Consider the following 21,547-nt stretch of genomic DNA (forward strand, 5'->3'; position numbering starts at 1 on the left):
GAAGAATAAATAAATAATGATTTTTGTGAAGTGGACAATTTAAACGTATGTCTAAGTGTAGAGTGTCATAAGTTGTGCCTTAAAAATTACAAAGGCATTATAAGAGCATAAAAATATTGTGTTTTCTTTTAAATTACTAGAATATTATATATAAATATGTAAATTACCATTTATATCGTAGGTCAGAAATATTATTGTGATCATAATACATAACATTGTTAGCAATCAAGTTGTGCATTATGTGATTATTGGAATTATATGAGATTGATGTGATCTCATATGTAAATCATATCAACAATAATATGATAACGATGCGTTTATGTAATTTGTATTGTAATTCTGAAATATGTGTATTAAAAAATATATGATTAAATCGAAGACTTTTTTGCTAAATAAATAAATAATAAATTTTTCAATGATTTTTAATTCAAAAACTAAAAATTAATTTAACAAATACCGATATTACAGACAGTATCGAATTACTGATTTTGATTCAATGAAAATACCGGTATTTTTATATTTAAAAATATAAAATTTATCATTTGTGTTAATTTAATCATTCCGATTAAATTAACACAACTGCTTTCTAGCAATATGGATATTACATTTACAAAATATATAAATAAAATAACCACAGTACAGTTGTTAAATAATTTGCTTGAAATTTGGAAATTATATACGCATTTAATTAATTGTATACGATTTCTTGTTAAATTACTATCCAGTACATTTATCACCAATATTTCTTTGTACGTACTTCAGTAAGTAGAGGTTCGAAGATGATTTTTATCATGATGAAATTTTACGCTTCGGTGCCTTGTTTTATTACAATAATTACGTTCAGCGTCAATGGGTTCGATGAACTATTATAGCTTTAACGATTTGTTCTATATAATCAAAACCGTAACTCGCCTTTGATTGTATAGTAAATTCGGATTAATAATGAAAAAATATAATAAAAGTATTTATTTGGATTTAAAGCATATCACATATACTTTCACACTATTTTCTAGTTTTTATGATACATTTGTAATGTAATGTATGTACGTATTCAGCCTCAAGCAACTGTGCGCACATTTCAGTTTAATCTATAATACATACTATACTTTATCACGGTAAATGTTTAAGACGGTGCATTTCCGAATGTTGCCAAACCAATCGCATACCTTCCACTTGTATGTTATCATTTTTACCACTCATCAGCAGGCAATAAAAACGAGTAATAATAAAATATTTTATCAAAATTGTTTACTATCTTTCGTCAAATATAACATTTTTGTCATAATTTACTAATTGACAAAAATATAGCTTTATACTGACCATATGTTGCATTTTATCGGTGTTAACATTTTGTATTGTCAGGACGCGCCCATTGGCGTCGGCGTATCAATGCGTCCATTGCTCGAATATTGTACCTCGGGTGTCTCGCGCCGAGATCAGTGAGCAACCGCTTGTCGACCGACCAAAATAGGTTCAGAACGAACGTGCCAGATTGTACTTATGTATATGTGGCTATGAGTCAATTGGGGTATTATTTAATGGAATTTCTATGTAGTTTAGGTGTGGACTGATTTTAGACGATCTAGTGAGACTGTATTCAAAAGATCCCTAATATTTACTACCACGCGATTGTCCGTGTCACCCATTACGACAACATTTCTATCGTAAGATTGCTGAAAAACACCCGTTTTGTGGCTTATGAAAACGTGAGAGTTATGTGAGGTTATTTTTCATTATTATTAATTATATACATAGATATGGTGGATAATAATATAAATATTATTATACACCAATCCAGGTGCAGACAGCAAAAGCATTCGCATGAACCCGTCCGTATCACAATCATCACAATCGGACCATGCCACGCGGAGTGCATATGCGAAGAAGTATACCGTGGACTTGGACACCGAATTCATTATTAATAAAGTGTATTGTACAAAAACAGAAATGTTCGACTAGCAAAATGAAGTAGAAGAAAAAAATAAATGTTCATCAAATGATGTAGAAGACATGAAAATAATTTAAAAAAATTTCCGACGTCTTCATTAAGTTTTGCAAAGTGTAATGCAAATACACCCGTAAAAAGTTTACTCTCAATGATTGGATGTATGTGTTTGACTGTACATGACTAAACACGCCAAAGCTCCGCACGACACAAAAATGATTGATGCGTACGGCATCAATAATTGTTTGTGAGGCGGATGAATTCCATATGACACAAAAGGACTTTTGGTAAGCATTGTGGTCAGGCGGCGTCATTGAGCCTTACTTTTTTATAAGCGATGAAGGTCTGACTGTAACAGGCAATGGTGAGCGCTATATGATTATTTTTGCCACGAAGTCGAAGATATTGATTTGAAAGATATGTGGTTCGAACAAGATATCGCAATTTACCACACATCGGGTGCAACGTTGGAAGATTTGCATGAAAAGTTCACGGTTTGATGACGTCAACTGTTACGGCCCGAAATGTACAAAAAGATCGGCTGCTGCAAAGATATAGAGACATCCATTTAATTGATATAACTTTTCATAATTAGTGAAATACATCAAATGTTCGATTAATAAAAAAAAATACGAAAACTTGGTTAAATTTAGTTTTTTTCTGAAAGTTAGCTAATTTTTTACCACAAATATAATCAAAAGAAATAAAAAAGTTTTCTGTTAAACTATGTAGTAAATTATTAATTAATTTTGGATATTTACACATATTCGTAGCATTTGTGAATTGCATTTGTGACGTAAATATTTTTTTGTATATATTACGGGGTAATATCGAACAAAGTATAAGAAGTGTTTTTAATAATAACTTTTATTACATACAATATGTTTATGTATTACTAATTTAAATATAAAAATAATGTTTTAAATTTAAACGTTAGAGGTAATATTTTATTCTAAAAGTGGGGAATGCTTAATTGGCGTGATATAGGGAAAACGGCGCGCGTTGGGAGATTTTCCCCGACTCGTCGGGGAACCTCAGTTGTAGACGTCAGTGGCGAGGGCCGTCGCTGTCGGCGCGCCTTTCGTATTTGTCGGCAGTTTTTATTGATGGAGGCATCGCCGTGGCGCTCCTGACGACGTCTCGCAGCGCCGGCCAGTGATCTTCGAACTTTTGCGCCCCCGCCCCGTCTGCCGAAAGCTCCACCGAGGCTTTGCTGTAAGTTCCATCACGATCGAATATCTAGAAAGCATCACTGAAACACATAGTGCATCGATAAGCAAGATCTGGAAAAATGCGCGGATCGATCTAGAAAGCGCGACATATCGCCCAGTTGCACCCGCCCACATTTGACATTTCAAATAAATCACTCACCACTACAACTATCCGCAAACTATCGGAGCGAAAGTATTACAATACCAGTGCTTCTCTCCCAATTGTATATTTCATCCCCTAGTTGAAACATACAAAAAGTGACAATAATTTTAAAATTTTAAATATAAAATAAAACCAAAAAGTACTTTTTTGTATAACCAAAAATAATATAATTGAATAACATAGATGTATCTCTTAAATCATCATAATCCTAATATCGTTAATTTATACTGTCTTTCCACACAAAAATCGAATGATTTTTCCGATATTGTGTTAAAAGTTGTAGAAATTAAATGAAAATATTTTTTAAAAATAAAAAAATTCTTTTAATATGTTTTACTAATACTATTCTTGCTGTGAAATAATACGTAAGAGTCCAATTAAAATATAAATTTTAACATATTGTATCGTGGCACTGCTAAAATCAGGAGTGTCCATATTTTACTATAGATAATAGTGATAATTATGATTGATTTTAAGACATGTGACATCTAAACAGACTAGTTCCAAATAATAAATACAAAAAACTGGTCTTCAACATCGAGGACAATTTATTTAAATGAGCAACGTATAAAATAATTGTTCTATTAAACCAGGGCTGTCCAACCTTAAGTAAGTTGGGGCCGCATTAAGTACATTAAAAAAAATTAATGCAATAAGTACATACGTATATCCAGTTTATTTGAAAATATTACTGTTAGTAGGGTCTGCAAATCCTTTCAAAATTGATTGAAAATACATAAATAAAAAACTTCTTATTGAAATTAAGGATAATTCAAAAATAGTGATACACCAATATTACACTCTTTGATAAAATTAGAGAAAAAATCAGGACTTTGAACTGAAACTGAAAAAAAATATCAGTTTATTTCAGTTCGGTCCATGTCGCATGCAGTCATAAAAAATACAAGCTGTGCAACATTTGAAAAATATTGGAACAAATTATAATTTTTAAAGAAAACAGTTTTAATCAAATGAACAAGCATAATCACCTAGTGAAACATCCGATGAAAAGGTAGACGATTTAGAGGCTTTTTTTAAGAAGTTAAGAATTGTCAATATAGACACAAAGATTTCCTATTTCTACAAATGTGGACATTGAATTCATATTGAATAACTTTAACCATGTACAAACATTAGACGAAAAAAAACATATTTTTGCAAGGAAAATAAAAATACATATCCTCATCTTCTTATATATAATTGTTTTAAGCCGTTGCTGTCGCTTCCGCTTCCGGACGCGCATAATTTAAAATGATACTACTCTGTAAATCGTATCGCTTTATATGAACGGTGTATAATAATGCACGTAAACAAAGGAAATATATATAATTGTAATAATAAATAATAATAAAAATTTAATTTGCTCCGATTAATTTTCGAGTCACTGGTAATGCGTTCTGTTGTTTCGACCAATGAAAAATAAGCATTCAAATATAAAACAAGATGGCCGACAGTACCGTGACAACAGTTTTTAATAATTATTTGATAATAAAATTTTGTTACACGACAATAATTTTCATTAATTCGTCATTTGACTGAATATAAATAATCAGGTTCCAAATTAAGTAGGTGTGTTATAACAATGAAAATGAAATATATACATAATGTGTTGAGGATTAGAGGAATACGTTGATTAAACTAGTATTAATAATTAGAGGATACATTCATATTTTTTGATTATAAATAAATATACCTAAAAATCCTGTATACTTCAACCGTGAATAAACGCTTGGTTTAAAATGTGTTCAATATAAGTGTGGTGTATGTCATGAGACAAATTTTTGCTTTTTCTGCAGACATTACATTTATGGAAAAATAAATACGGATAAAAATGAAAACGGTTTATGCTCCTAAAAAATCTGTTTTGATGAGTGCAAAATATAGAATCAAATTGTATGTTAGGAGTACCAAAAATGACAAAGAGCTTGTTGGGAAAGATCCCATCAATTTGTTCATAAACAAGCTTGAGAAGGGTGCTGGCTCTTTCATGAATAATTTGTATAATAGTGCTCAAATTACGGAATCATAAATATAATATAAATAGTTTCCTTTTGAATACTCAAGCTTGTTCATCCTAAACAGCTCAGTGAGAAAAAAATATTTATATTTCTATAATGTACTGAAAATATACTCAGAAATTAAGATGTGTTGACATATTAGAATAATACACTTCTTAATTTATACATAAATAGCTAATTGTACATTTACAATTAATTTTAAAGCTCATTGTTAATAATTTTATAATGCTAGTTTATTGCAACTTTCTTATATTTAGTATTCCGTACATTGACAGTTGAAATAATGAGGACTATAACTAAATTAGGTACGGTATAACTATGCTAACTATATTTGGCAATGTGTGTTTATGTTAAAACTTATGGTTGTGGCATATTGATTATTAATGCCGTAATAATACATTAAATCAATATATGAATATCCACATATAGTGTATTAATCGTATACTTATTACTTTTCAGGTTGGCTTTCGACAATGCCAGCGACGCAACTGAACCTCAAAGAAGAAGATGTAATTAAAGTGGCGCTGGAATTTCTTTATAATCGTGACTTACACATCTCACAAGTTGCCTTAGAGAGGGAGACGGGAATCATAAATGGAAACCATTCAGACGATATACTATTTTTGAGGCAGCTCATCATAGACGGACAATGGGACGACTGTTTAGAATTCATCCAACCGTTGCAAGTTCTAGAAGCTTTCAACGTGAACAAAGTGAAATTTTTAATCTTGAGGCAGAAATATGTAGAGTTATTATTTGTGAGGTCCGAAGCTGGCCAGAATGTGGTCAAAGGGACCGTGGACGAAGTCGTGAAGGTTCTGAATCAGCTGGAGAACTTTGCGACAAAAGAAGAGCATTCGAATCTATGCCTTTTACTCACTCTACCGAGATTAAACGACCACTTGGCATTTAAAGACTGGAATCCGGCCAAATCTAGGATGAAATGCTTCAGCGAAGTCTATCCGCTCATCGAAAATTTTCTACCAGCGGACAAGAAAACGACGACGGATGTCAAATACTCTAGAAACGATAGACTGATGCAAATTATTATTAAAGGCTTACTGTATGAATCGTGCGTCAGTTACTGTCGAGCCAAAGCTACAGGATCGAAAGATTGTCACTCGATAGATATAAACTTTCCGCATTTATTAGACGGATCCGGATTCAGCGATTCAGATCTTAGCTTGCTATCGTGGCTTCAAAGTATTCCGGGCGAAACGTTTTCTGTGCCGTTCGAACAGAGAACTTTGAATGTAGATGTGGAGCGATTAGAGCGTCCCTCTTTAGAAACATCGTGGACGGAACACATGCTAGTGAGGCCGATCAAACCGAAGATGTTCCCGCATTCGGCAATATCGTTCTCTAGACCTCACTCCGCAACAGATTTAATGACACGATCTTTGATGCCCGTCCCGGCTATGACGGCTCCGTCGCAGCTTCCGATAACGATGGCATTGTCCACTGGAAACATATCGCCGCTGATCGGATGCGAACCAGGGTTTCATTTATCGCGCGAGAACAACAAATTGATGGTCACGTCAGTGGATAGACTGTTCAAAAGCGATGATATGTTCTTAAGCTCCGCTTTCATGGATCATAAGCACCTGCCTCAGATCTTAGAGAACACTCCCGGATCAGGAGGCATCACTCCCGATAAAGTAATGCAAACGGTGTTGGCGCCCGTCGAATGTATCATTAAAACTGAAGATACTTCATTAACGCAGCCTTTTAAAGGCATCAAGATCAACGAAAAGACTGAAGTGCACACAAACAAGCAAGTAGACAGGGGGAACATTCTATACAGAGAGTTTCAGTCACGGAAGAATAACGTGATGATGTCAAGCGACATTTTTGATGACAAAATCGGAGTTTCCAGCTCAGTCATGTAAGTGATATAATATTTATGTTATACTATTTGTATTAAAATTTGTCTTATTCGTGTGTTGCTCCTTAAACAAATCGATGGATATACTTTTATAAAATTAAATATACAAAAATGCTGAAAATTCGAGACCATGGTTGGAGTATTTAAGCTGAAATATCGAACAGTAAGTTCTAATCGCAATGAATCCCAAGCTTAAAATAATATCTCAAACATTTTTAATTATGCAAAATAAAATCATAAAAGCTACTTAAATATTTTTAAATCTTCCAAATATTTTTTACCATGAATAAGAAAAGTTTTGGTATAATTTTTTATTTTACTATTTTTTCTCGTTTTTTTGATTTTTATTTATTTTTTTATTTTTTTATCATTTAGTCCTCAACCTGAAGACATTCAAGATAACGCCACAAATAGAGATCAAATAAATTTTCATCATCCAAACCAACATCCGATTCATGACAATGGTGATGGGAATTCCAGGTATTATAATCTATATTAAAGGAATATTACTAACCAATGTTTGATAATCATCCTATAAAATGAAGAAAATAAACAGTAAAAATTTTACCACTAACCCAAAATCGCCAGTGCACTTTGGACACCTTAGGTGCCATAAACTTTGAGCTTTATAGTGTTGTTGTACCATATAAGTAATTTAAGGTTGAAAATCGCTTGACTTTATTTAATTATAAGACACTTATAAGTGCCCACTGCATATTAGCGATGTTTGACAAGGCATACATAAATCCCATCAGTGACGAATGGGTTAATTATTCTTAGTCATTTTTATTGTCCTATTTAAAATATTTCTTTTAACTATCGGTGTTTCTTTCAAATGTGTAATAATTGTGGTTGCTCGTGTTCAATTGAGATTAATTGCTGAATTGGCGTAAGCAATCAATTGCACGGTAATTCAGGTAATTTTTACGATGGGTCTGTTATTGATATCACATAATCGTCTATTGTTTGAATTCTTTGTTCAAGGTTGATCGATCAATAGAAGACACTCCTGTTTATTTCTAAAGAGCATTCTGAGAAACGTTGATGTACATAGATATGTTACAGTAAATGTGTATTACCTATGAAGTTTTATTTTCACTGATGTTTCAATGAAATCCTATCCATATATATTTCACCTGTAGATATATATTTATACTAGCGAAAATTCAATCTAATTAATAGGCGGTAGTGAAATTATTTGCTGCTTTAAAATGATACATTTTAACTGGCTCAGTTAGTAAAATTATACTACTGAAAATAACTTCACTTGATGCCGACTCCTAAATTTCTTAAAGCAGAGCAAACATCTTCTTATTTCTGCTCTATTGCTCTTGTCACATCTGCTTTGCACTTAAATCACGGCACCCATCAAATTGGCTGGTTTCTGATTTGCTTTGCAAATTTTACAAAACAAACTGTTTTACGCATTTTATGCTTAAACAATGCAGATATCACTACTGACACCTATCAAATTAACGGGTTTGGTAAATAACCCTATTGAATTTGTCCCATTTGTGAAATTATTACACTAGAAACATAAGCATAGTGTGACAATTTATGTGAAGCAATGAAGTAAGAATGTTATTGGTGTGAAGGATTTTTTTTGTTTCAAACCAAAATTCGATGCGCTACCATGTGTTATGATTTATGGAGCAATCGAGTTTTATATACTGATATAAAAACGGTCTCTTAGAGGGTTGAAGCTTGGCGAAGTTGCCCATATAGAATGAGCCAATCGGCATAAAAATTTAACTTCTTATCGATTGGAGAAGGTTGATGTTCGCCGATTAATTTATTCGGGTCATGGAGCGCTTACTTATGTCGTCGAAAAAGGGAAAATTCCGTAATTATTTTATTCAGCCAACTGTGCGAAATCCAGGAAGCCAAATGATCTGGGGATGCTTTTCGTATTTCGGAGTGGAAAGTAGACACTTTATCAACGGAACGGTAAAGACGGCAGATTACAAAATCATTCTGAATTATTTTTATTCCCTTCGATGGAAGAGCACCTGGGCTCAAATTTTAAAGAATCTTCATGGATGATTCTGTACCCTGTCTTTGGGCGAAAATAGTCAGTTGTAATTTTTTTAAATCAATACTTTCAATATCTTAGAAATGAGATTAAAAATTAAAATACAGCTAGTTTTTTAATAAAAGATTTCAGATTATAAGGAAAAATGCGGAATAAAATCGGCCCTATAATAGTCCAGATTTAATCCCTATTGAAAATCTTTGAAAAATAATGAAGAAGAAAATTAGAGTGCACAACCCATCTAGTGTTTAAAAACTAAAAGAAATGATTGATAAGGTGTGGTACAAAGAATTTGATTGAATTCTTGATTAATTCTATGCCGTTGCGTGTTTTAGCAGGGTTGAAGGCTATTGGGGGTGCAACAAAATATAAATTAAAAAATATTAGTAATAATGCAATTTGTATTTTTAAGTTTCTTTCTTTAAAAATAGTTTTTGAATTTACTAAGGAATTTAAAGTTTTTTTACTTATGTGTTTAAAAATGTTTTCTAATCCTTTTTTTTATTTTTCCTTCATTTTTAATTTTTAAAAATCATAATCATAATCACATTGAAAATAATAACAAAGATATTAATTAATCTTTTTCCTAATGTATTGCCGTATTTTCTTTTATTTATTAGCTGTAAACTTATTTTTATTCTGACCGCATGACTATCTCCTTAACAGATAAACACTCTCATGCTAATAAAGAATCATTCACATGTCTAATAGTTGCATTTATACCACGGTTTTTTAAACATTTTCCTACTTTATACAAACGAACTTTTTTCTCTTATACTCAAATAATTGCTATTCTGTTTCTTGCATCCACTAAACGTGTAATTGAAGCTATGAATCTGTAATCTTTATATTTCATACCCATATTCTACAAATGTCTATATACCGTTCATGAATTAATTTATCAGACTCAAAATTTTGAATCAGAAAGTTTGAAATTCAGCTTACTTGTAATTTTAGATTTCATACTTTTATTTTTATTTTCTTCAAAGAATGGTATTTTAAAACTATAAAATTGTTATAGTCTTATCGTTATCGTTAACCATGCTGTTTATTCATGGAACCATCTGTAGTAATTGCTAAATATATATGTTTCAGATCTGTATGTTAAGACAAAAAGCACTCATTTTAAGACTTTTCCTATGTTCTTAATATAATTTGTAATTACATATTATATTCAATTCAGGCGTGTTGATTTTTAGTTCTGCTCCTATTGATATATTATGCATTTCTTGCAACTCTTTTATATTTGTAAAATCGTCTTCCGTGTTTGAAAAGTACACTCCACATTTTCAGATTTGAATGTGAAAAAATGTTGATTCTATTATAATTCTACTAACTTATATACATAACAAGTTGAAATACATATTCGAGTAATTGGAATTGCTATGGTATATCGCTTTAGTTAAACTATGCAATTCTAGGTAATGAGTGGCTTTCTTTGTTTACCATCTCGTTTTCATTAAATACACCTGGTGTCATGGTTGAATTGCACTCTTCGACCGGAACGTCAATTTTACATACGAGCTGTTGTGATGATAATTTTTTGCATCATTATGCTTGCATTTGTGCCTTTGTGATATGAGAGGAAATGAGACATCTTTAGTAAACAATAATTGAGTCATACTTTATTACAACCCATGAAATTTTAGTCAATATTGTTCTTTAATCTCTCATAAATAATACAATTGTGTCATTATGTATTCACTTTGTAATATTTACTGAGCTATACACGAGTAGAGTACACATTAATTTAAGAGTCACCCAGAACTGACTATATTAGTCCATAGATATGAATATATTAAATAAAAATACGAAACATTCGGTTAATAAATGCTTATTTTATGAACAATCTGTTGACTTTTCAACAATTTTTAAATTAGTATGTACATGTAGGTATATAAAATAAATATATTATTGACAGGATATAAATTGCAGCATATATATCAAGTCAATGAATAAAACGAATATCCATTTTTTTATTAAACTTGTATACAAGTCACGCAATAAAACGATAAATTATGTTTGGAATGTCTTACTATAAACTATTATTTTTATATGATATATAAGTGATTGTGACGATTTAAGTTTTTCAATATACGATTATTTTTTTCTATAAGATAATTTGAAGACGTTAACCCTTTGGACGCGTTAATCAAAAATAATATTTAATTGTTTTTTTTTAAATGCAAATTTTACCTTAATACTGTGTTTAAATGTTCTGATTTTTTTTATTTAAAATGTTATTTTATATTTATTCCAAAAAAAAAATTTTCTTGTAAAGCATTTTTTACTGATTTTTACGTAAAGAGATAAAAAAATCAATTTTCGCGTTCAAAGGGCTAAGGGGAATATTATGTAGATATGCGATTCCATATCTACATAATATATTTTCTCACTTTTACAAAAGTTTTTTTTTAATTTTTAATGCATTTTACAATTACACTTTAAAACAAATTTATCAAAAATACTAATAAAATTGTAAACATGTTCATTTTAACTTATACTTTGGCCTTTTAAAATATATCGATGGTCACATCATACTTCACGTTTATAGGTACAACGTCCAGTTTTTTTTAAATACTTTTATTTCAATAGTATTAATAACTTTACAAACAATAATTATATATAATATAAATGTTACTGGTTTATAACCATTTTCATATTTACAATTTGAAACAAAGAAAAATATAAAGTAAGGCGTTTGTGGTTTTAATTTAATTTTTAATCACTCATACTACTTGTAAACAGTCTTCAGAATCAACACATTATCACCATTCACTGATTTTAACATTTTATGATAGTCCAGTCAAATAAGGGTTTTACCTCGGAATGAAAGATAACAAGCTGAAATTTTGCACAGACCTTTGTTTTGGCGTTCTAAAGATAGGGTGAAAAGTCTCATAAGATATCGTGTCTGCTAATCAAGATATTAAAGGTCAAAGGTCATAAAAATCGTTTTTTTGCAAATATCTCGCCTCCTTTGCGTTGCATGTCATTAGATGTTTTACAAAACTTATAGAAAATAAAATTTTCTACAAGTTTGTTATAAATTATTTCTTCGTATGGTTAATGATTTTCGAGATATAGCGCGGGGAGTGGGAAGCGCGCATCCGTTTATAGGATAACGCTATGTGAACTACGGAGCCAGAGCTACCTGCACATTTCTCCACAGTTTCATAGGAAACATCGCAAATTGTTATCTGCTGAATGAACCCATCTAAAGCATTATAACTTTCAATCTCCATATCTTCAAAAATCATCATCGATAATGCAAAAATTAATAGCGTATGGCCTCTGATACTTCTTGCAAAAGCGTGACCATCCAACATTTTGTCGACAGAATTCGAAGCATAAATTGTACTGAGAGCTTCCTTGATTCAGCTTCCATTCATTATATACCCTATGCATCCAATAAAAGACATAAGCATATGAAAGCCTCCTAGTTTCACAACTACTCTGGACAAGTCTGAGTTAGCATCTGAAGCTGCTACGATTTCACGTGCTTTTATGTACAACGGCTGATCAAAAGTTATTAAGCATGTTCTTTGTTCATGTTTCTTGGCAGTGTTTGTAGTACACTGTAATGTGTTGTAAATTGTGTCCATATTACTCGCAGGATGATGAATAAAAGTAAGAAACAGAATCCGAGAAGTTACAAAGTTCTCATTGTTTTTGTAAGTTGTTCAATAAATCCATTCCACCCTGGCAACGGTGAGATATTTTTCCACTTTCCGTACATCCACAACAAATCAACTACATTAAATATTTGTTCGGTTAGTTCTTCTACATCATTAAAATTTCGAACTTGAATCTCTTGCTCAATCCGGGTACGACATGATTTTCATACACTAGAAGGGGTATATGTGATAGTGCTGCTAACTCCTTTGCACTTGGTTTTGTTGTAAATTTCTTTATGCGGTCATCGGATATAACTTCAGATTTTGAAGTTATTATTTTTATCATTCCCATTATATGAACAGTATTATAACCATCAAGAGTATAAATATTTTTCTGCATTATCCGCTGCATACTGTACTAAGGCACTTGACTCTGATGGTTGATTACGAGGCTGTGGGTGATAAACAGCTGAAATTTAACATTTTACAGTATCACTATATGAAGCGAAAAAACCTAAACTTGACAAAACATCCAAAAGTCTTTATGGATGTTTGGCCTATCTGTATTTCTTCTATGAAGAAATACAGATAGGCCTATTAATAACTGCGAAGAAAAGGACCGTTTTCGTATAGAAGTCATTATAGCATGACTTATAGCTGTGCATTTCGTTTTAAAATGCCCCATCTTTCCTTTTCTGTTCTTTATAATAACTTCTTGCGGAAAATGTAATAAAGATTTCGGAATTTCTTCATTAATATTTTACTCGGGGGCGGATAGGACTTGGTCTCAACAACAGAAGATCGAATATCTTCTCTAATAATCGCCGCAGCAGCTTCCACTACGCGCAAGTGTTCTTCTTCCGAAGTGCCTTTTTTATTTCATACCAAGCTATGGATAAAATTTAAGCTTGAGCATCGCGAAAAGAAAAAATAGGGAATGATCCAATCTTCGTTGTAATTATAATGTCAGTTAAATATTTTTCTCTTAATTTGGAAATGATCTTCTTATCATCTGGTACATACTCCGTAAGGACATCTCTCAACTCTTTCAATTTTTTCGCACAAATTTCTAGTCGAGCAATATTTCATTCATAATTACTAATAAGACAATAAAAAAGTGATAAAATTATGGTTCAAACGACTTGCCGAGACCACTTTTTTCACGATAGCTTACTTTTTCAAAGCTTATACCAAGTTAAGCAGGTAGAAATACTCGCTGGATTCTATAAACGGATGTACGCCTCCCACTCTTCGCGCTATATCTCAAAAACGGTTAAGGATACAAAACAAATATTATAACCAAACTTGTAGAAAATTTTATGCTTTACAAGTTTTGTAAGGCATCTAATGACGTGCGACGCATAAAATGCGAAATATTTGCAAAAAAAAAAAAAAAAATTGTGACCTTTGACCTTTGATATCTTGATTAGCAGACACGATATTTTATGAGACTTTTCACCCTGTCCTTAGAACATCAATACGAAAGTCTGTGCAAAATTTCAGCTTGTTATCTTTCATTCCGAGGTTTAGCCATTATTTCGCCTTATTTGACTGGACTATGAGCCTTTTTGGCACTTTTTTGCAAACGCGTTGTTCGACAGACACGGTAAATACGACCTCACTCTTCCGATTCTGGAAGTCGGCTGGCTAGTCACAACTTGTTCAAACTTGACACTGACTATCTCAATTGATGAAGCGTCAGCAGTTTGCTGATATAAAAATGCATTCACCGTATTTTTTGATCACACTTCGTATTTACAATAAATTTTGTTGAATTAATTTAATCGCAGCTGATTTGAAAAAGCTGAAATGGCGTACCTGATCAAAAAGTATGTAATAATAAACTTCTTGATACATAAGTGTTTTAGATTGGATTAATGAAAACTATGCGCGCGTTGGGTGTTGAAAAAGGCAGCATATGCGAAACTGCTGACATTGAAATCAAATGCATTGGTGAGTCAATTGTGATGTTTAAAATTTAAATTAAATTAAATAAAAGTATTTTAAGTTAATCTCAAAATGAAAGGATTTTCTTATGAAGTGCTTAACATATGTTTTACATATTTTTCCGCGTTATCAGTTAGTCGTTATCGCGCTTCGTTGGTCGCGATACCGCGACTGTGCAAATGAACAGAATCGGCTGGTCAGTATTGTCTCAACCGAGTGATGACAATGACGGGCTGACAAGTGTCCGGTCATCGGTCAGTCACGCGTTGTCGTTTCCGTCGATCCGCACCGAATACAGTAGTAGTACCTATAAGTTGTACATTCAAAGGACTCAAAGCGTATATCCTGGAACCCATTGCATTCCATCGAGTCTGATCAAATTTGATTTTTTTTTAGTCAATTGTCGATCCAGTGCATTCGAAATTGATATAATTTTAAGTTTTAGTGAAGTGTGTGATTTGTTTAAAAAAGGTTCAAGAATATCGGCATAGTACACGAGTGATTAGTGATGGTTTAATTGTTTGATGTTTTGTCGATTACTTTTAGTTTTAAAATAATATAATTATAATATGATAAAAGTGATTATCGCTTATTTTTATAGACTCGGGTTGTGGTTAGGTTGCTTTGTTCAATTTACTTGGAAGATGTCAGAGTTAATGTGTTGTAATGGATAACATTGCCGTTTAATTAGAGCAGCCGACGAATCATCTGAGTTCGAAATTTTGCAATTAATTTAGTAGTTAACTATTAAAATGGAATATAATATTATCCAAAATCATGAACGCAGTTAGTAATAGTAATGATAACGTTTTTTTGTATATTTAAATTTTAGTTACAAATCGATCTTTATGCTTGATATAATCAATATATTTGTATTCAATTAATTTGAAGAGTAACTAAATAAAAATATTTTAAAAGTATCCTGATAATTTTTTAGAACGTTTTTTTGTTATCAAAACGCATCTTTAGGATATTATTAAACATAACTTTTTAATTATATTTTTACACAACGATTTAATAACAATGCTTATGAGAATGTTAAATTATTTACTTTGCTAAACTATTAATCAAATAACTGTTTCGCGTCATTGTATTTGAAAATTTATATTGTAGTACGTCACCGAATCGCACATTTGCCAAGTAATGATTATTTGACGTTTCTGCGCGAAATTCCTCACGTCAGTTTATGTCCTTTGTCGCTTCCGAGTGGGCGTTTCAAAACAATTATCTCGTGTTTGTGTAATTAATACTTGCGGACTTGCTATCGATCCGTTTGGTCATTCAGTGGTCTTGTCGTCGTCATGTATTACAACAAACACCTGCATCCTCCGCCGCGAATGATCAAAGTGTTCGACAGGAAAAACACTACTAAACACTACCCCGACTGTCCTAGCGTTTCCAGCGGCGGTTGTAGTACTAGTAGGCCTTCTTCCTCAGCTTCTTCGTCTTCGACTTCGAAGTCTAAAACTGGGTACTGAAAATAAACATGAAATCATTTCAACGCCGTTTAACTAAAATAGATAAACCTAATAATTGATTTAAATAAATCGATAACATCGTTATGGGTTGCCACTTTTAAGTTAAATTGCGTTTATTTTAAATGTATGAAATATGCTGATCATTTATTTTATTTTTCAGAAGCATGAAGATGCCTGATAGTATCAACAATAAAGACCTTCTTGACGATGTGAGTACCTTTACATTTTAAATTGATTTTAATGTTTACAAACCGGTTGACGTGTTTCGCACTCGTATTATGCTCTAAATTGCATTGGAAAGAATTTAAAGAAAATATCTGAGATGTCTCCAAAAGATATCCGTATTTTTATTCTGGTGACTACTAGGTAGGAGCGTTGATATGTTTTATATATTGCATTCTCGGCGTAGCGTCCCTCGTCCCTCAATCTTATTCTTACCAGGACTTCAGTGCTCTCTTACACGAGCCATCCAGCTTCTCATAAAGCTTGCCAAACACAATGACGTTTTCGGCGATAGCTATGAGAAGCTGAAAAACAAATTCGAATGGTGATCATCCATTTTAAATGTGCATCATAACTGTTTCTTATATTTAAAGCAGGGCTGTGGAGTCGTTGAGAATTTTTCCCTACTCCAATTCCGAATTTAAAAACGCCGATAAAATAATCTTAAAATATTAAATTGATTTATTTTCGTATCATATTTTTACATGATTTTCTATACACATTGGAAATGTTGTCGAGTTCTGAATTTTTGTCAGATGATTTGTTAGCGAATTAGGTGTGAAAGTAATTAGTAAATACATACTATTTTTAATATGTCATATGTAAATATGACCAGTGTAGAAACATTCGCTTGGATTAGTGCCGCGCCATTGTAAGTACCTACATGTGACCACGCCGGTCAGCTGTTGTTGGGTATTTGATTAAGTGCATAATGACTTGTTCACTTCATATTACCGACGCACGATGAACATCAAAAAATTTATTGGTCGGGGTGGAAAGAGTTAAAAAAAAGTCTGAGTCGGTTGAATTTTTACGACTCTAATTTAAAGAAAATAAAATGATCAATTTTTTTACTTCGCTAACGTCTTACTACTAAAATTAGTGATGGCAGTCTATCTAAGGGTACTTAATTAAAAAAAAAAGTCAATTGGGGTACTTATCCCCCCCCCCCCTTCTCCAATTGAATATTTTTATTTAAAAAATCAATTTGCGCAACCGTTATGCATAAAAAACATATTCGAAGCATTGTTTCCTTGTGTTCAAATGGTCTTTTTTCTTCCTCTTGGCATTATACAGGCTATTGTGGTGGTACGTTCAGTTACAGTCTTTGTTTATATTTTACTATTTTCACTTTTATTCTTGTAATTATCGTGGTCAGGGTGATTTACTGCGCGAATACATAAAGAAGAACCCCCACAGTTTTCATGCGCCACATGATAATTAATCACGGCAATTGACCTTTTGCACTCATCAAGAGCGTTTCTAAAGTTTTGCATTGAAATTGATATAAGTTAGCTCTCGAACTAAATGATATTAATTCATTATTCATTTATTTTATAAACTTTTGGTATAAAATAAACGAGTTGTAAAATAATTTGAATGCAGAAAGTCTTGTCAAAAATTGACTCTAGATAAAGAAAACATTGTTTAAAGCTATTTAAAACATCAAATCAGGCGTGTCGCGAAAGTTGCTCGTTGCAATAAGTGAGTTTGAGAACCGCCGTCCTAGAACAATTTTAAAACACGTCGGATATTTCGCATTCCGGGCGTTTTAATGTCAATTACACGCAATATCGTTATAAACGCCGTAAACAATCAGCCTTGGCGTTGTGTGGTGTATGATTTATAGGTAAATTATCACTGTAAACAACACCCACATGCCGATAATGCAATGTGATTATACACATCAGTGGAATCGTATCGTATATAGGTCGACATTCGAGTTAAGCTTTGCAAAACCATAATACAGGTGGCATGAAAGTCGCGAAATTCCAAATAAAAACGGGCATATAACAAAACGGACAACTGTCGAGTTGAGTATGCGGTGCTCCTATTGCTTCACATTCTTCTGTGACGTTACACAGCTATAATTCAATTTTAAAACTTAACTCTCAACGAATCCATTTGATTGTATGTATGACGTGAAGGTATACAGAGCGATGAACGAAGCGGGAATAACGACAGAGCGCGACATCTGACTATATCAAGCGTACTATGTAAACTAGTGAATATTTCGTATAATTAAAGAATTGGGTAAAAATAGTAACATTAAGTAATTATGCTTAGAGGCTTTTGCAAAAAGTTAGTTGCTGGTTTGCATCACATTTAATTTTCTAATAGTGGTACCGTTATAAGCAATTTGTGATATCCCATGGCACTATAGTGTACACTTTAGGAACCACTGGCCGTACATTTACTGCTTAGTTGTTTTTGTTTATTGAGTAAGGCAATGCTTTGTTTGACGTGACTGAAGAATTAGCTTCTATGAATAGTCTGCATGGAACAAATTATTTTTAATGAAGCTGAGTAAACGTTAACAGTGTACAATCTGAAGTGAAATCGACTAAAATTTGTCACATCCGACGGTGGTAAAAATATTAACAGGTTAGTTATGCTAGTTCCGTGATTTTTTTATCAGAAATGGAAGCCAAATATTCTGACTTGCTATGTTTTAAATTAATTTCTGTGTGTTCTTTTTTACGCGATTATCCCAAAGAGCCACCTTTAAACATATTAATCTTATTTTTCAATATACAGATTTAATAAGTGTAAAATCGCTTAAGAATACTAAACATGTCCATTATTCAAGTTCAGACATTCATTCGTCATCCATCGAATACCGTAGACCGTTTCCTCGCGAATCTCAGTAGAATAACAAAAGTTGGCGGAGGGATGATGTCGGTGGAAGATCCTCAAAGGTCTTATAGGTTTGGAGGTTAGTACCTCTATGCTGCGATGATCGCTTGTTGTTGTCTGCGAGTGTCTGTCAGGCGGTCCAAATCTCCCCAGTTTCCATTGGAGACTAGCCTTAAGATTTAAGGTTTGCAAAACTCGCGATCGTTCACTCGTTGCACTCGCTTCTTATAACAACGAAATATGTATGTATACGCTTTTAGAAAGTCACATATTTTTGATGGACAACGATAATATTGTGCCTTACCATTTGCTTTTTGTCTTCCGGTGATATATTGTTTCCTGTGACCGTTTCGCAACAAAGAAATATTCTGTATATGCACCGGAGAATCCTTGCGTATTATATATGTAAACCCTTTTTCTAGTCATAACGAGGGTCTTTGTGTGGTCCTATCCTTTACATTATTGTCTAGTTTATCCTTATTGATGAATGATCGTTTTATTCATTAACGCGAGCTTGAAGAATAAGATACCATACATTACCTAGCAATTTTTCCTTTTTTTTTTGTTTCTGACGCACGTTTGATTTACTCGTTTTTGGACTATTTTTTGGTCTTTACTACTCTACTCCTGACTATTATTGTTGTTAAACAATGTTAAATGTTTTATTTTTAATGCCAAATATTATTTTTTTACGGATCACTCGTTGAGAATCACTGACTTTGAGGAAAAGGTGTATGCAGTTGTATACGTGCCAAAAAACCGTTATTGTCCGAATAAAATGTGCAAATCGACATAAAACTAGACTGTTTTTGAAGATTGACGCTCTCTTAGTAAATAAATATGTTCAATAAACAATGTCTTCAGGCAATCCTGCGAAATCCAGAGAGCTAAATATCTAAGGGGTGCTCCTTATATTTCGAAATGGAAGGTATCCACTTCATCGACGTAAAAGGTGAAGGAGGTAAATTACAAAATTATTTAATATTTTTTTATCCCCTCGATGGAAAAGCAAAAAAGGCATAAAATTAATAGTTTATTAAAAAAAAATTTATAGAAAAAAATACATATAAGAAGAAAAATATTAAATAATCTAAAATAAGTGAAATTTTATTTTTTATTATTTTAATTTTAAACTAGATAATTCATTACATATAAATCAAATTAAAACACTGATAAAACATTTATTGATAAAAGCGAGATTACTTCTGGGTATGCTTAATATATATTTAAATACAGTGATCCGCGATTAATATATGAAATGTTTTATTAATGGTTTTAAACTTGGATACATTTATTTTAAAAATTATTTTAATATTTAATTTTTGCTTATATAAATCTGCAATACAGTAAAATATAATAAAAAATAAGTAGTTTCCGTAGATAATAGTTGATTTTTAGTACATACGGAGTAATTCGCTTTTTTGGTACTGGTGTTTATTTGTATTTTTTGACTTAATTACTGCCTTTATAGTGGTTATATATTTGTACTTTCGGTCCCGAAAGATAAGATGATGAATGATGAATTTGCACGCCGATTCAGTTGCACCCACATTGCTGGACGATGCATATTCTGACAAGATGCTAATCATCTCGTCCAGATGCAGAAAGAATAAGTCTCTCGACGCTGATTGCAATCCGCCTATGCACCAATTATCGGACACAGTAACCTTCTGTTGGGTTTCCTGTAGTCGCGCAAATAAAAACAACTGACTGCAACAATTCTGCAATGAAGCTTTTTTTAGTTTTGTTGTAGTTGACTCATTGTTCTTTGTGGTCTCTATTTTTCATAGTATACATTTTAAATCTAATACGAAACGGATACTTATATATAATAATAATAAAAACCAATTAAAATATCAAATAAAGTTTTGCTTATTAGTATTAAGTTATATTTCAATTATTAAATCTCGAGATCTCCTGACGTATCTCTATACATAAGTATACGTTAATCATGTTTTATTACACGCTATAACGATCGTTTAAAATCTCATAGTTATTTTATTACCGTCGTTAAAATGTTATCGATGAAGTCTTAATGGATTATTATTTACAACGCGTGTTGCGCGCTTAAAAGTAGCCCACTTGATCGAAAGCTATCTGTTACTTTGGTATATACGGTACGTATTATACATATACGTATATTCTTTCAATCAAAATTTCTCCGTTTATTTTAACTGCAAACTGATATAATTTAGAAATTAATCAACGACCTAGATACGATAGATTTATTTTGTAAAAATTTAGAATGTCTTAAACGATCAGCAAATATATATTTTTTGCTATTCGATAAAGTGTTTATATTGTATAAACACTCATCCGTGTGTTTCGATGACATCATACAAATTAAAGTATTTACGCCATTGTAAAATTTTATCCTTTGAAACCAAACACC

General features: G+C 32.1%; 1 protein-coding gene across 7 annotated transcripts in view; it reads left to right on the plus strand.

Annotated features, from left to right (window-relative positions):
• Positions 1-2,962: 2,962 nt before the first annotated feature.
• Positions 2,963-21,547, plus strand: part of LOC148234493 (WD repeat-containing protein 47) — a 58,484-nt gene continuing 39,899 nt past the window's right edge. The window contains exons 1-4 of one of the 7 annotated variants that reach the window (XM_088187957.1): positions 2,963-3,160; positions 5,797-7,222; positions 7,598-7,702; positions 16,457-16,505. In XM_088187957.1, the coding sequence (XP_088044083.1) occupies positions 5,811-7,222; positions 7,598-7,702; positions 16,457-16,505 (1,566 nt within the window). In that variant the 5' untranslated portion in view covers positions 2,963-3,160; positions 5,797-5,810. Of the gene's footprint in view, positions 3,161-5,796; positions 7,223-7,597; positions 7,703-14,992; positions 15,338-15,820; positions 16,290-16,456; positions 16,506-21,547 lie in introns of those variants that run through there. The other 6 variants (XM_088187965.1, XM_088187961.1, XM_088187962.1 and 3 more) reach the window with 6 other exon arrangements.

This window comes from Plectrocnemia conspersa, unplaced genomic scaffold (genome assembly GCF_051122295.1).
Source record: "Plectrocnemia conspersa isolate PC_06_02 unplaced genomic scaffold, ASM5112229v1 ptg000006l, whole genome shotgun sequence".
NCBI lineage: Eukaryota > Metazoa > Arthropoda > Insecta > Trichoptera > Polycentropodidae > Plectrocnemia > Plectrocnemia conspersa.